Source organism: Moschus berezovskii, chromosome 27, assembly GCF_049115385.1.
Source record: "Moschus berezovskii isolate FMDL1 chromosome 27, NW_MosBer_1.0, whole genome shotgun sequence".
In the NCBI taxonomy this organism is placed as follows: Eukaryota; Metazoa; Chordata; class Mammalia; order Artiodactyla; family Moschidae; genus Moschus; species Moschus berezovskii.
The window spans coordinates 40232961-40250149 of NC_142486.1; the positions used below are offsets into that span (position 1 = coordinate 40232961).

The 17189-nt window shown below is 50.0% G+C and overlaps 1 protein-coding gene and 1 non-coding gene across 6 annotated transcripts in view; one reads left to right on the forward strand and one right to left on the reverse strand.

The window, feature by feature from the left end:
* PDPK1 (3-phosphoinositide dependent protein kinase 1) overlaps positions 1-17189 on the reverse strand; it is a 63519-nt gene that overhangs the window by 19007 nt on the left and 27323 nt on the right. For all 5 annotated transcript variants that reach the window (XM_055409269.2, XM_088833079.1, XM_055409268.2 and 2 more), the window contains 4 exons: positions 14754-14796; positions 14372-14509; positions 9725-9869; positions 8885-8982 (listed from right to left, as the gene is read on the reverse strand). In XM_055409269.2, coding sequence (XP_055265244.1) covers positions 8885-8982; positions 9725-9869; positions 14372-14509; positions 14754-14796 — 424 coding nt within the window. The remainder of the gene's footprint in view (positions 1-8884; positions 8983-9724; positions 9870-14371; positions 14510-14753; positions 14797-17189) is intronic.
* LOC129545866 (small nucleolar RNA U109) lies at positions 16714-16848 on the forward strand. Its single transcript, XR_008683790.1, has one exon. It is a non-coding gene; the product is annotated as a small nucleolar RNA U109 (small nucleolar RNA).

Below are 17189 nucleotides of genomic sequence, written 5' to 3' on the forward strand. Positions count from 1 at the left end.
CTCAGCTCCCCACCTGCCATCCCTGGGGTGGGCACCCAGCAGGGCCTCCCATGGGGGAGACCTCCTGACTGTGTCCAACGACCTCCAAACGCAGAGGCTAAGGAACACAGGTGAGGCCGCCCTGCTGCCTCTTCCCCAATTGTTTCCAGGTTTGGTCTCCGGGCCCTGGAGCTACCAGGGCCTCCCCAGGGGAGAAAGGAGAGTTGGGGATTCTTCCTCCTGGCCCACCCCCAGGCCACAGCACCACCCCCCACAGACACGCCCACAACAGAGGCCCCACTCAGGTTCTGGCCCCGCACAAGCCCCCAGCATCCTCCTGGGGCCAAGGGGCACTCGGTCCCGCTGGGGCATCCAGCTTCTTAGGGTCGGGCAACCTGTGACCGGTCCCTGAGGTCAGGGACTCTCCTGCACCTGCCAGGACCCAGATATACCAAGAGCTCAGAGATGATTGCAAGAGAAAGAAAACACAGCAGGAGCCGAAGCCCAGTGAAGCCCTTCAACCGCACAATGAATCAAAGACGCGTTAGTGAAGACACGACACCCATCAGACCAGCGATGACGAGAAGGAGACGCACGGCGCTGACTGGGGTGTAAGGGGGAAGGCCGTGCAGTGCCACTGGTGGGGTGTGAGATGACGTGACTTCGGGGAGCAACTTTCCAACATTGAAAGCCACAGAGAAGAGGCGGGTTTGCCCTCTGACCCCGCGGTTCCCCTTGTGGCACCTGATCCTCCAAGATGAAGTCACCACGGACAGCAGGACAGAAACACAACCCTTTGGGGGCTGGGCCTGCACAAGATACTTCACCTGGGCAGTGTTCCTGCTCTTCATAAGAATCATGCATTGCTTCTATGGTTTATTTTTTTTAATGCTACTATTAAAAAGCTCTAGAAATATATTTCATATGAAAAGATATGCATTACACATAATTAAATAATTCAGGGTATCACAAAGTAGGCACAGGCATTGATGCTTTGCAATAGCTACATTTTGCACAAAACAAAGTGGACAGGACACATACAGACACCCTCCAATGCACAGCAGGGCTTTAAAGAGCAAATCATGGTGGCACTGGACCGTGTTGCTGTTGCTGCCACTCTGCTGTAAGTTTTCTGGGCCTATGTCTGCTTGTCTGCTGCAACCCTTGCTGCTTCCTCTTCCCAGGAGTCCCACCTTCTTAAAGGGACTCCAAGACCCTGGGGGTGTACTGAGTCAACCCCCCGGGAAAGGAGCTCTTTCACTAAGAGATGAATCACTCCTCCACAGTATGGAAAAGAACTCCTGTCCTCAGAATGATGCTCTAAAGACATAAAACATATAAGACTACATGCATAATGAAAGCATCAAAATATTAAAGCAACGAATGCATATGGTGCCAGTATCTGGTGTGCTTTTTAACACATTAAGAGGCTCCGGTGGTGGGCACAAACAACAGCCCAGGCATCTGTGCTGACCGGGATAGGACACACAAACATCTGTGGTTTCTACTGACAGATGTCTGCTCCTGCATTCAAAACGGAAAAAAATGCTCCATTTCACTGAAAGGTGAGTGAAAACAAGGACTGTTCTCCTCTCCGGGTTCACAAACAGCAGGTTTCTATGTGCAACTCAGGTAAGAGCCCGAGAGCGCAGGAGCAGACCGCAGAGATAATCTAGTTACCGCCCGTGGAAGCTCAGAGATCAGCCAGAGGCAAACTCCCCCAGGCCCTGGAGACCAGGCCCAGAACCACTGCAGACCTGCGCTGCCTCCTCCAGGCCATGGCCCACTCAACAGGGGCCACAGGGTCAGGCCAAAGGAGGAGGGTTTGGGCTAAGTTCTTATCTCCACCCTCCAAGCGAGTCAAAATACCTGCCCAGTACCCTGGGCTGGGAACCACTCTGGCCACCACAGATCTGCAAGTCAGACCCCGAGATGCCAGTTGGGTAGAGAGACTTGACGTGCTGCTGAGGTCAGAAGAAACCCACACTTTCTCCAAAGTCGAAAGTACAGACTGCCGCTGTCTTACCCGTGAACCCACATGTGAGGCACAGCAAACACTCCACAAAATGTGCCTATTAGTCTAGTCCCTGGACAGAAGACAAGCAGACTGAATCCAGCAACACATAAAAAGCAGTGTGCACCATGACCAGCTGGGGTTTACCTTGCAAATGCAAGGGCGGTTCAGCACAGGAAAAACCTATCCATTTATGACATCACACCATTAGAATCAGGGACAAGGATGTCCCTGGTGGTCCCCTGGTTAAGAATCCACCTGCCAATGCAGGCAGGTTCGACCCCTGGTCCAGGACAATCTCACATGTTGTGGGGCAACAAAGCCCCTGCGCCCCAACTACTGAGGCCCGCATGCCTAGAGCCCCTGCTCTGCAACGAGAAGCCAGCGCAATGAGAAGCTCATACACCCCAAGCAGAGTAGCCCCCGCCTGCCACAGCTAGAGAAAGCCCATGCACAGCAACAAAGACCCAGCACAGCCGTAAAGAAATGCAGAACAGAGAACAAAAACCACATGGCCAACTTGAAAGAAACGCAGAGAAAGCATCTAACGAAAAGCAATACTCCTTCATGATGAATTACAAAACAAACTAGGAACAGAAAGGAACATCCTCAACCTGATAAAGCCACCATGAAAAACTCACAAAGAACATAACACTCAGTGGTGAACATCAGAGGTCAAAGACTGAAAGCTCTCCCCCTAAGATCAGTAACAAGACAAGGACGCCTGCTCTCGCTAGTCAACGGGAAAGTCAAACCAGGAAGAGCAGGAAAGAACATGAGGCAAAAGGCATCCTGGCTACAAAGGAAGAAGTGAAACTATCTCTAATGACAGACGACACCATCTTGTACATAAAAGGTCCCCAGGAAGTTGCTCAAAAACTATCACAAGTAATACACAAATCCATCCAGGCCGCAGGACATAAGATTAGTATACCAAAAAGGTCAACTATATTCCTAAACACTCTCAATGAAAAATCTGAAAATTAAGAAAACAATTACACTTACAGTAACCTCAAAAATAAAAAATACTTAGGAATAAATTTAACAAAAGAAACACAAAGCTTATAATACCAAAACCTACAAAACATTTTTGAAATTACAAAAGTTACACACAGAAAGACATTACACAGTGAGGGGTCAGAAGACAATACTGTGAAGACAGCAGCACTCCCAAACTGACCTATCCACGCAACATAAGCCCTGCCCTGATCCCAGCTGGCTGTCACTCAAGCACTGTTTTCATAGTCCACCAAGGCTGCAGCCTGTATGAGAACTTCATCCCTTCCAAGGCTGAATGACACTCCACTGTACAGAGAGCCACACTTTGTCTATCCGTTCATCAGCTGATGGACACCTGAGCTGTTTCCACTCCTTGGTTATTACAAATAAAGCTGCTATGAACACCAGTGTACAACCTTTTATATAAACGTTTTTCAGTTCTCTTGGATATATTAACTAGAAGCTGAACTGTCATATATATATATGTCATATATACATAACTATGCTCAACCTTTTAAAGAACTGCCAGACTTTTCCAAAGCAGCTGCATCATTTGCCAACCCCACCTGCAGAATATGAGGGCTTCAATTTCTCCCCATCCTTGTGAACACTTCTTACAGTCTTTTCAACCACAGTCATCCTAGTGGGTGTTGAGTGGTGTCTCACTGTGGTTTTGAGTTGCATTTCCCTAAGGATCTTGAGCATCTTTTCATGTGTTTATCAGCCACTTGTTTCTCTTCTTTGGAGAAAATATCTATTTAGACCCATTAAAAATTTTTTTTTGGTTGAGTTCTTTATATATTGTGGGTACAAATCCCTTATCAAATACAGAAGTTGAATTTTTTTTTTCCTCTTCAACCCCACGGGTTGTCTTTTTCAACTTTTTTTTTTTTTTTGGAAATTAAAAGCAAAAATTTATTGATCAAATGGTCATTTCCTATAGACTAAATTGTAACTGACATTCTTACAAGTGTGCATGGCATTTGCAAATTTCAACATATTAAACTGAAGCAAGAACAGGGAGCCCTCTCTTCCAGAGATGGTTCTCCTGGAGACCTTGTATTAAGCCCAAGCCCAGACCTACAGGTACTGCGTCCTGAATAAAATCTCCATGGGGTGTGCTGTATATCACTGCGAGCCAGCAAAGGCAACGGTGGTGAGAAACAGAGAAGGCCCAAAGGTTGCTGAATGGCAGAGAGAGAGAGAACGGAAGCACAGAAAAGTGACAGGCACAACATAAGATTACATCAACATTTTAAAATTTCAAACGCTGTTAAAATAATACCTGCCTCCCAACTCTGTTTGTACTGAGGCAAAATGACAGTGTCAAAAAGACCCCCATGGGATTGGGTGTTTCTACAAAGACCTGGTAACACCGAGGGGCATTCTTCCCCCTCAGACCCAGGGTCCTCACGTTTGGCATCCCCAGACCACTCAGCCTCTTTCCCTCTGGACTTTGACACTGTTAAATTTCTATATTGGTTGTTTTTTTTTTTCAGTTTCACTGATTTCTGCTCTTATTTCTTTTCTTCTATGTATTTTCTCTTCTAAACCCTTTTATTTTTAATTTATTTTTTTAACTGAAAGATAATTGCTTTACAGAATTTCGTTGTTTTCTGTCAATCCTCAACATGAATCAGCCACAGGTATAGATGCTGTAAAAGTGTTGCACTCAATATGCCAGCAAATTTGGAAAACTCAGCAGTGGCCACAGGACTGGAAAAGGTCAGTCTTCCTTCCAATCCCAAAGAAAGGCAATGCCAAAGAATGCTCAAACTACCGCACAATTGCACTCATCTCCCACGCTAGTAAAGTCATGCTCAAAATTCTCCAAGCCAGGCTTCAGCAATACATGAACCGTGAACTTCCAGATGTTCAAGCTGGTTTTAGAAAAGGCAGAGAAACCAGAGATCAAATTGCCAACATCCGCTGGATCATGGAAAAAGCAAGAGAGTTCCAGAAAAACATCTATTTCTGCTTTACTGACTATGCCATAGCCTCTGACTGTGTGGATCACAATAAACTGTGGAACATTCTGAAAGAGATGGGAATACCAGACCACCTGACCTGCCTCTTGAGAAACCTGTATGCAGGTCAGGAAGCAACAGTCAGAACTGGACATGGAACAACAGACTGGTTCCAAATAGGAACAGGAGTACGTCAAGGCTGTATTTTGGCACCCTGCTTATTTAACTTATATGAAGAGTACATCATGAGGAACGCTGGGCTGGAAGAAGCACAAGCTGGAATCAAGACTGCCGGGAGAAATATCAATAACCTCAGATATGCAGATGACACCACCCTTATGGCAGAAAGTGAAGAGGAACTCAAAAGCCTCTTGTTGAGAGTGAAAAGGTTGGCTTGAAGCTCAACATTCAGAAAACAAAGATCATGGCATCTGGTCCCATCACTTCATGGGAAATAGATGGAAAAACAGTGGAAACAGTGTCAGACTTTATTTTTTTGGGCTCCAAAATCACTGAAGATGGAGACTGCAGCCATGAAATTAAAAGACGCTTACTCCTTGGAAGGAAAGTTATGACAAACCTAGATAGCATATTGAAAAGCAGAGACATTATTTTTCCAACAAAGGTCAGTCTAGTCAAGGCTATGGTTTTTCCAGTGGTCATGTATGGATGTGAGAGTTGGACTGTGAAGAAAGCTGATCGCCAAAGAATTGATGCTTTTGAACTGTGGTGCTGGAGAAGACTCTTGAGAGTCCCTTGGACTGCAAGGAGATCCAACCAGTCCATTCTAAAGGAGGTCAGTCCTGGGTGTTCATTGGAAGAACTGATGCTAAAACTGAAACTCCAATACTTTGGCCACCTCATGTGAAGAGTCGACTCACTGGAAAGGACTCTGATGCTGGGAGGGATTGGGGGCAGGAGGAGAAGGGGACGACAGAGAATGAGGTGGCTGGATGGCATCACCAACTCGATGGAGGTGAGTTTGAGTGAACTGTGGGAGTTGGTGATGGACAGCGAGGCCTGGCATGCTGTGATTCATGGGGTCGCAAAGAGTCGGACACGACTGAGCGACTGAACTGAACTGATACATATATCCCTTCCGTTTTGAACCTCCCTTCCATCTCCCTCCCCATCCCACCCCTCTAGGTTGATACAAAGCCCCTGTTTAGAGTTTCCTGAGCCATAGAGCAAATTCCCATTGGCTATCTATTTTACATATGGTAATATAAGTTTCCATATTAATTCTTTCCATACATCTCACCCTCTCCTCCCCTCTCCCATGTCCATAAGTCTATTCTCCTCGTCTGTTTCTCCACTGATGCCCTGTAAATAAATTTTTCAGTATCATTTTTCTAGATCCCATATATATGTACTTGAATACAGTATCTATCTTTCTCTCTCTGACTTACTTCACTCTGTAAAATAGGCTCTACGTTCATCCACCTCGTTAGACTCAAATGCATTCCTTTTTATGGCTGAGTAATATTCCATTGTGTGTATGTACAACTTCTTTATTGATGGACATCTAGGTTGCTTCCATGTTCTAGCTATTTGAAATAGTGCTGCAATGAACAATAGGATACATGTGTATTTTTCAATTTTGATTTCCTCAGGGTATATGCCTAGGAGTGGGATTGCTGGGTCATATGGTGGTGTTATTCCTAGTTTTTAAAGGAATCTCCATACCATGTTAGTGGCTGTATCAATTTACATTCCCACCAGCAGTGCAAGCACATTTCCTTTTCTCCACACCCTCTCCAGCATTTATTGTTTGTATACTTCCTGATGAAGGTCACTCTGACTGGTGTGAGGTGATATCTCACTGTAGTTTTGATTTGCATTTCTCTAATAATGAGTGGTACTGAGCATCTTCTCATGTGTTTATCAGCCATTTGTTTATCTTCTTTGGAGAAAATGTCTATTTAGACCCATTAAAATTTTTTTGTTGTTGTTACGAATTCTTCATATATTCTGAGTACAAGTCCTTTATCAGATACAGGAGCTGAAATTTTTTTTCCTCTTCAACCCCACGGGTTGTCTTTTTCACTTTCTTTATGTATCAAAGCACCAAAGTTTTAAAACTTGTTCTTCTGCTTATACTTTTGGTATTGTATCTAAAGAACCACTACCTCACCCAAAGTCATGGAGATTTATTCTAATGCCTTCTTCCAAGAGTGTAACTGTTTTAGCTCCTACATTCAGATCTCTGATCTATCCAAGTTAACTTCTGTGAACGGTGTGAGGTGCAATAATAATGTTTTTGATGAACTGGTCATCAGGACAGTGAACCAATTCACACTTTTCAAAAGCTGTAAATAAAGGGGAAAGAAGCGAGCATTTTATCCAGTTTTTCCTTTACAATCAATGTCACTAATTAACCAAACAGTGGCAAAGGAGAAGTTTCTCTTTAAAGAACTCCAGCTCCAAAATGAAAGAATTGGGCTACAATCACTCTGCATTCTCTAATGAACCGATAGATCTAGGCCATTGCAGCTATAAAGGGCTGCTGACATCACAGAGGGAGAGATGACTGGATGTTACACGCTCCCAAATGAAGAACATGCTACGCACACCAGCCGCTGGTGTGAAAGGACTGAACCTGAATGTCATCAAGCAGCTACATCCAACTCCCCGACTTTCAAGACATAGAGGGGAAAGGAGCATGCTACAGCACTCCACAGAGGTGCCATCAACAAACTCTGGGAAGCTCTGCAAGATAACGACGTGGTTTCTTCAACAGACACAAGGGAAAAAAACAGAGATGCCAAGAAGCTACAGATGAAAAGAGCAGCTGCAGCTAAGCAGAGGCTTCTGTCTGAATCTCCCTTCCACCAGCAAACCCCCTACCTACCCCAGCACGTCTGTCCCCACCCCCATCAAGGCCCTTTTCTCACGGGCACCCAGGAGCCCCAGCAGAAGCACAGGCCCTACGTGGGGGTCCCTACAGCAGCTTCTCAGGTCAGGGCAGCTCGAATGGCACACCTAGCCCCACACCCAAGGTTCATTTTCAGGGTCATTTATTAATTCACACAGGGGCCTTGAACTTCCTGCAACCTCACTACACAGAACTTTATGTTCTCTCGCTCTACCCCAACACATGAACAGTTTTCAGAGTTAAACTGCCATTCTGTATACCTTGATGTTTACCATTTCCAGTCAACAAACACCTGAAGAGCTGAAAGATGCCTGCACCCCCACCCTGGCCAAGAAGCCCCTGGCTAGCTAAGACACCCAGGCTCTCCTCTACCCAGGTAGGCTGTCAGCAACTGTCACAGCACATAATCCAGGTAGGAAACACCAGAGAGGGGCAGTGGTTAGGAGCGCCTGCAATGATGAACACACACTGGACCAGTAGGGAAAGCCAGCCCCACTCACTCTGTGACCTTACAGAACGTGTGATCAGCGTGCTGGGGCCACCACCCCTGGCATTCATTTGCACATAGGAGACAGGCAGACAGTGGGCATCGTCAATGTGTTTTCCCCCGCCCTGGAGAACCCACAGTGCCAAAAGGAAAAACTGGGAGCTGACCACACTGAGCCCACACCCCTGCATGGGAGATCAGAACAAATGAGGCACCCCAGCACCTTCCAGATGACTAAGGAGGGTGAGCCATGGCAGGCGTCCAAGGCCCTGCGACAAGGTGCAGAAAGCGCCTAGGGACCCAGCACCACTCAAGGCCAGGAGAACCAACCACAGATGCTGGGGAAGCCTCCTCCCAGCCCCCACTAGACCAGGCACTCACCAACCAGGCCCTCTGATAGAGCTGCCCCAAGGCAAGGGCTTCCCTGCTGAACACTCAAGCAGCGTCTTTACAATAATAAAAGTACTACAAACAACTTCACTAATGACAAGCACCAGGCACTCCACCTAAGAGGGTTTTGATCTGAAGCACAGAGCAGAGTCTGCAGGAAATGAAACACACACCTTGTTTACTCTCTGGGGATAATACTTTCGCTGTTCCAAAATCTGTGATCTGGATGTGCATGTCTTCATTTAACAAAATATTTTCTGGTTTCAGGTCCCTGTGAAAGCAGATTTTTCACACTTGAGATGAAATATTTGAAACAGTAACATTACATACTCCAAATTTAGCTAAAAACAAAATGAACTGGTTAATACCTATAATCTTTATAGATTAACAACCAAAAATACAAGTCTAAAGTTAGCACTCAAAAATATCAACTGCATCCAGTGAGGACATTTCGAATCAATCATTTCATAACTGCATCTATCATTTTAATAAACTTTTAAGTTAAGTATAACCTCTCATGTTTATGAAGAGCCTTTAAACTTTCTGTGGTATCATTACACAATAAATGTGAATCAAACCATCACAACGCACACCTTAAACTGAGGGATGTCAACTACTTCTCAATAAAACAGGGAGAGGGAAAATGATTAAACGATAAATTTTTATGTTCTGTGTATTTTACTACCACTACCACCAAAAAAAAAAACAAACTTCTAAGGGGAAAAAAAAAGCTCAAATAAATACTTTCAATTTGACTATTGGAAAATGAGACCAGAAGTAAGCACATACAGAATCTGACAAAATAAAAGCAGCAGCCAAGATGGCTGAGAATCATTAGCCTGACGAAAAAGACACCTGACCAGTTCCACCTGGTATTTCAGGTCCACGGTCTCTCAGCGTCAGGGAGACGTGCACACTTCTTAGTTTTCACAGGGAGGCAGCCCACCCTCCAGGAAGGAGACCAGAGCTGACCCCAGGCCTCGGGGAGCAGCCGGCAGCCCCCAGCTCAGTACCTGTGAATGATGCCCTTGCCGTGCAAGTACTCCAGAGCAGACACCATCTCGGCCGTGTAAAACCGGGTGCACGTCTCATCGAATGAACCGATTTTCCGAATGTATTTAAGTAGTTCTCCGTTTTTGGCGTAACTAAGGCCAAAATCTAAACATTGCATGGTTAAGGAAGACAACAAAAGTCATTCTTTTAAACTAATCTTAGCAGTAGCAATTTTTTTAAATTAATGAAAATTGAAGATACCTGTGGCCAGAGATAGCTGCCCCGCCCCCAGCCAGGCCCCCCACAGACCTGCGGAGCTGGGTCTGGAGGGATCCCCTGGCCTGTCTCTAAGACAGGCCCCCTGGGGGTTCTCACCAACAGCATAGAAACACAGGCCTCTTGGCCAAGTGCCCCTTCCAGACGCCTGTCCCCAGAAGACCCCCATGGGCTCCATGCAGGGAGCCGCTGGAGATGTGAGCAGAGCTTCCAACCTCACAGCCTGCGCCAGCCTTGCACCTCGGGCTGTGCGGAGCCAAGTCACGGAAAGGCTCCTCAAAAGAAGGCTCCCGGCATGTGTGAACTGAGAAGTTTTGTGGGAGAAACACTGTCTCGCTAACTCTGACTCTCTATTGGCCCCCCGGGGGACTCGAGGGCCCCTCTCTTCCCTCGGACACCGCAGTGAGCTCTGTTTTGCTTCTCTTCTCCCTTTTTCAAAGCAGACTAATGGCTGAAACAAGCGACGGATCCCATAGAACTGCTTCCTCCTGGAAGCATGGAACACGGCACCTCTTACTGGAAACTAGAGGCTGCCAGGAACGGGGTGATCCAAGGCCTCAGCCACCCTGAGCAATGGCGCCGGAGGGGCGGGGCTGCCCTGTGGTCAAGGTGTTCCATCTGGTTTCTGTTTGCCAAGGCCCGACATCGCCCACGGAGGAAGGTACCTGACACTGCGGTGCAGGGAGGACAAGGTCAGGAGGGAAGAGACCAGCAACCGAAGATGCTCGAAACTGTTTCTGACTGAGCCCCCTCCGTGGCCACCCAAGCCCTTCCAACTAGAACAACGTGTAACAGGCAGCTGAAGCAGAAAACCAACCTTACTTCCAGGGAAAGCAAAGGGCCTCAGCCAGGGCCCCCTCCCTCCTCACCCCGCTCCGACCCCCCCTCGGGGAAGGCCGGCAACCGTGGCCAGCCTCGCCAGCAGCCTGCAGACTCCGGCCCAGCCAACTCTGAGCAGAGGTCCCACCGGCCCTGGACTGGCCACGGCGCCTCCCCGGCTCAGGAGCGTGGTCTCCCAGAGACCAGCAGCCCCCATGAGAGGCTCGGCCATGGCCATGGGGCCTCTTCCGGCTTCACAGGTTTTGCCCCTTATCCGCCCACTCCCCAAGTTCCTGCTTCCTGTGTGAAGGATACTCTGAGTTCTCTGCCCAGCCAGGGAGCTAGTGACCGACAATTCTGAACACGACAGATGCTGAGGATCACAGCTCCAAGTCCGTGTTCTCTCTGCCCACACACGTTCCTCATTCCCCAGGGAATATTCTCAGCCCTCACTGCTCCACTCCTCCTCCCCAGCACAGCAAAGGCCTCAGGGCAGGAGATGAGGCTGCTCTCTCACCAGGAACAGGTGAATTCCTGGGGTGAGGAACACAGGCCCGTGGCAGAGCCGGAGAGACTGCTGAGCCCAATGCCTGCATTCTGCAGGTGAACCCAGCCCAGAGAGGTTAAGCAACTGACCCAAGGGCACACAGCCTGGAGCATAGCTTCCTGAGGTCTAGTGTGCCATTCCTGTCCCCACGCGGGAAGAGGACACCAAGGGTGAGCAGGGGGTGGCGGAGGAAGAACGCAGGCTGGCCTGGCAACAGCCCTGAAGCCCCTCCAGCTTCACCCCTGCTGGAGGAAAGGCACCCTGGCCGTCTGGCTCCAGTGCCCAGCCTGCCCCGCACCCAGGGAAAGAGGGCGGGCTGCTCTGAGTTCAGCCTCTCTTGGGAGAAGGGAATGAGTTGGTCAAGCTGAACCTCCAGAGGGCAAAAAGGCTGCCAGAGCCCAGGAGTCCCCTCGCGGACCAACCTGCCTGCTCTCAGGCTGTGGCAGGGGTGTCTCCTGGCTGTGCCTCGTCTGTCCCGGGGCGGGGGTTACCCCTGCAGTTGCAGGAGGCACCGTTCTCCCCGGCAGGCACAGCACGGCCACAGGGAGGATGCTGTGTGTGCTGGGGCTCTGCTTCAGGCAGGGTGTCTCCTGTGCTTTCTCTGTCAACACACTGTGCGCCACCAAAGACTCTGAGGAGGGTGCAAGTCCCCGGGCTCTCGCTCCTGTCAGAGCTGAGTGAGCCCCTGTCAACTCCACAGGCTTTCAAAGTGGTCTGAAAAGGTCAAGAGCAACAGACACTGCTGGACAAAAACCTAGAGTCCCCTCCGCCTGCATTACTCTGGCCAATCCCGTCTGAAATCAGACAGCAACCTCACTCACCCAGCCTGAGGGTCTGCTCCGGCTCCTCACGACCCTGGGAGAAGGCGCCACCAGTGTGTGCGACCTGCCAGAGCCTCCCAGCCAACAAGATGCATTCTCCAGGGGCCCTGCTGGAAGCCCAGACCTGGGACTCCAGAAAACCGCCTCAGAGAGGAGCACGAGACGCAAGGGGTCAAGGCGGCCTCAGAGGTGAGACCCAGAGCGGGCTGAGGGGCGTTCCACTGTCCCCAGGAGGCCCCTGGAAGCACACAGGCGGGGCGGGAGATGCTAATGCCTGGCAGAGGCGCCCCCGCTGCGACCCCGGAAACACGTCCGCAGGACTCCCCGCCCCACAGGCCGTGGTCACTGGGCCCCTTCACCGGTCCCCTTGAGAGCGCAACACCGGGAAAACCAGTTGGGCCTGCTCGCCCCTCTCGAGACCCGCGGGGCAGCCAGCACCCTCACCGGAACCAGCTGGCCGTGGCCCTGGGATCTGCCGTCTCCATCCCCTGGAGCTCTGCCCTGCTGGGCCCGCTCCGGCCCTCCGCCCCCCAGTCTGCACACCAACCTGACCTCGGGGTCTCAAGCAGCAGGCACCAGCACACATGTCAGGTGCAGAAGCGAATGTGCACAGGCTCCGAGGCCCTGGCCTCCCAGCCCCCTCCCAACAGCCTCCTCCCAACAGCAGCCCGGGTGAGAGCACGTGACGGCTTCCCCAGACCCTGCGGGGCTCTGCACCACACTCAGAAGAAAACCCAGAACTCTTGCTGTGACTCCAGTTTCTTAGGCCCAGCACCCCCAATCCACCCACACCTGCCCCTGCTCTGTCCAGGCCTCTGGCTGACGTCCTCTCCTCCGACCACTAAAACAGCAGCTCCAACACTTCCACCTCCCACCGGCCTAAGTCCAACACACAGCCAGGAATCATCCATGTAGATCTAACTCCGTGGGGAAACGCAAGCCCCCTGAGGGCAGAGCCCTCACCTCACACACCAGCGTGTTCCCACCCCGGCACTCAACAAGGCCTTCTCAATGAACCAAAGAGAGCATTCAACTGATGGCTGAAGGAGGCAGAAAGTTGTGTGAAAGGGGGAACAGGATCGAGACAAGTTTTAACCCAGAAGGTGGAGAGTGGAGGGCGGGAGGGGAGGGGGTTTGGGGCAGGCCCCCCGACGTGGGGGGGCGTGGGGAAGGGGCTCTGGCAACCCAAGTGCAGAAGGAAGAGAGCAGATGCACAACTGAAGTTTGAGCCTGAACAAAGTTTAAACCTGAGTGACCTCCCCCATTGAGCTGCAGCCAAGAGCGTCTGCTGGGGCTCAGACAGTGTCTCTGGGCAGCCAGGGGCCAGGGAAGGCTGGGTTTGGAAGAACAGCTGCAGGAGAGACGCTGGGAGCAGGGAGCACCGGCCAGCCCGGCTGCCCGGGAAACGACAGACAAGCTGACGGCATAGACAGGGCCCCTCAACCCCGAGCAAAGGAGCAAGAAAAATGACAGTGCTCAGGGATTAAAGGACACGTCAGGGAACAAGTTCAGGGGATGCCCTGAAATAAAGTGAAGAATCAGCAGGGTGTGCCATCCCTGCCGGAGAAGCAGCTGGAGAAACAGGGAGCACAGCCCTGGAGGGAGGGGCCAGGGGGAGAATGATGGAGGGCTGGAGAGGACCTGGCTCGGGAGGACAGCCCCAGAGGCAGGGAGAAAGGTTCTGGGTTTCTGGAGGTCGCTCCCTGAGCTTCTCACCTGGCAGCTGAGCCTTGGAAAGATGCCCCTTCCAACCAAACCCCAGAGCCCCAGGCCAGGGAGGGTAGAGTGCCCACCTCTGAGGAGCCCTGGACGCCCACGACCCTTCTCGCTCACGCCCCTGCTCTGTGCACAGGATGCGACACCCGAAAGACGCTGCACAGACGCTGGTCAAAAGGAGCAGGGGAAATGCCTTTCAATAACGGTCTAGCAACGTCAGCATTGAAACAGTTCTTGAGCTACGAAGCTTACCAAAGAAAACCTCAAAAGTGGCTGCGATGATCTCCCTTGAAGCAATGTTCAACTTGAGTGACTGTCTGCAATTCCAGGGGTCCCAAAGCAAGTGATGTATATTCATCTGTATCTAGAATATGCGACCCTTTCCTTTCCGGGCAAGGGGCTACTTCTGAAAACAAAATCGGGTCATGGTTCCCAAACAAGCAATCGCTGGCATGGCATTTCAGAGGCTTTGACTGTTCAAAGGATACACAGCTTTTCATCATCCTGAAACGTGAAGTAAAGTTTAACAAAGAAGGGATGATCCAGCCGCGACATCACGTCTCGCTCTCTGGTTACATATGGGACTTTGTTTTCTTTGATAATGTGGCGTTTCTCTAGAATTTTAACTTAAGAGAGAAGCAAGTTACTGCAATTGGAAATGGTAAGAAAACACTAAAGACACAACACATAAAGTATCAAACACCAATTAAAGTGTTTCACAAAACACACCCACCAGCTTTGGGATCTCTAAGACCAATAGTGTCCTGTCCCCCGAGACCAGCGCAGAGCCCTCCAGGGGCGGGGCGCCCAGGGCACTGTTCCTGCTTCCTAGACACTGAGCAGCCTAGCTCGCTGGAGTTAGTTACTTACTAGCATATTCCCTTGAGGTTGCCAGTTCTCGGGCCAGGACAACCTGGTTTGGGAAGAAAAGGGGGAAAAAGAAGAGAAAAAACACCGAATGTAACTAGGGCAGAGTCTCGCGAGTCACCCTGCGACCAACCACAAGGACTGCCCCACCCCTGAGGCCCCTCCTGACATGCTCTTGGCCCCGTGTGGACAAACGCAGCCAGTGACCAGGATAACGTGTTCTCACAGGCAAAGGAAACAGACATTCTGCACGTGTTTCCAGAAGGGCCCTCAACATCTGCCAATGTTCCTCGATGCAGTGAAATACATATTCGCAAACTCCTTAGCGCTAGCGTAACCCTCACAAACTGTGGGAAGCAGCAGCAAGTAAAACCTCCACAAAGCGGGTACTGGGAATTCCTTCAAAAAATAACTCTATGGATATGTCCCTGGTACATGTTCACTGCAAAAGGCCACCCTGAATTTGGGCTTTTACCAATAACGGTTACCATCCAATTCATTGGATGCCCCCCGCAGATGCAATAAATCCCATGCCTGCCTGGAGGGCGTGGGAAATGGAGGCAGAGCCACCTCCAGCGTGTGGGCACCACCTCCTGGCTGTGTCCCCTCCTGGCACAGCCTGACCCTCAACTGACCCTAAACCCTGGGGACAGAGCACCGGTAGGGCCCCACACGACAGGGAAGAGACCTTTCTACACACACCTGGGCACCATCTGAGCAACAACTTTCCAGTGCCTGATGGCGCCCCCCCGGAGTGAGCTGAGGCACCCCACCACCACCAGCCGGTGCCAATTCCTCTCCTATGACACCTGCAGGGAACAGCCGAAGACCCACAAGCAGATGAAAACCTGCCTACTCCAGGGCTGTTGAGTTCTATCCCATTACAGAATCCCTCAAGTTCATCACAAGTGACCCTGGGCACTGCATGACGCTCTGCAGTCAGTAAGACCAAGGTTGGATTACATGTGCTCAGGCGGAAAGATCGGAAGGATCTCTGTGGAAGAGGGACCCTGGACTGCCCTCGGGTGCCAGAGGGTAAGGAGAGGGGCTAGGGACGGGCTGGCCTCCTTGAGGTGATGGACTGATGCAAGGCTGGCAGCAGCACACACTGGCCCGGTAAGGAGAAACAGAGGAAGGGCGCGGCTCGAGGGCTAACAGTTAACGGAACCCTGTCTGGAGGAGACGCGGTGTCATCCTTCTGTCCTGTGAACTCTGCACATTCCAAGCAGGTTTCCTATGTCCGTCCACACTGCCCAAGCTGACGGCAGGAGCACCCTCAGGGAGCTGTGGGCAGCGGACCAGGCTTCCCCTCTCCAGGACCAGCTGCATCCCAGGGAGGGATCCAGGATCCAATCTGGGAGCCGCCTCTTCTCCACTCCCGCCCTGGAGACCTGCTGCAAAAGGGGTGGGAGAGACCTGCGCGGAGCACATGTAATCGGAGACCCCAGGCTGCAGGACTCCCAGCAACACCAAAAAAGAGCCTGCGGGCTCTCGGGCTTTCCTGGGCACAGGGAAGACCAGACCAACTAGGGCTTCTCTGCATCCAGAACAGATGGCACGCACTTTCACCCATAGTGGAAACCCAGGGACACTGGGGGGATGTCACAAACATGTCCTCATTTTCCAGGCAACATAAACATCCTGTGAGGGACAGCTGAGAGAAGGAGAGAACACTGCTTCTTTTACTGGACTCGTGCAAGTAACTACAGAACACCCAAGGTTCTTTCCAAGACAGTTTTTCTCTTTCTCAAAAGACCTGTGAGTACCAGATCTACTGGGCTTATCCTCAGAGTTGAAGGTTTTTATCACGAGGACCCAATTCTTTCATAACTTAAATACTGCCAATAAAAAATCCTAAATTAAAAATGTAAATGGAACAAAAGTTAACAATTAAAATGATACTGGCAACATGAGTGAGCTGTAGTATGTCACGTTCTTTGTATTTTGAAATATTTCATAAATGTTGCATGTGGAAATGTCTGCTTCTCATTCCTTTAGAAGCAGGAATACGTCCATAACATGCTACATTAAGAAAGGAGTTCTCAGGGTTGCCAACCTTCCAGTAGAGGTTGAGTAGTAGTATATTTCTCCTACATTAGAAAAAAAAAAAGTCCCTCCCTGGGAGAGAGTTATACTTCCTCATCTGTTTAATGTCAGCCTTAGCCATTACAACTTGGCAGTAAATATTTTACTGTATATCTGAAAGATTAAAAAAAAAAAGCATAACCACAATACCTTGATCACACCTAAACATTTCGTAAAAATTTCCCAATATCAAATATTAAAAAAAAAAAAAATTTCATAAATGGAAAAAGAGAAAAGGAAAACAAATTTCACACAAGGTTTCTTCACAGAAAGGCCAGGCAGGAGAGTCTCATTATTCAGGATCTCTGCTGCCTTGAGGAGACCAGGGCAGATGGCAGGGGCCTGTCTCTCCTG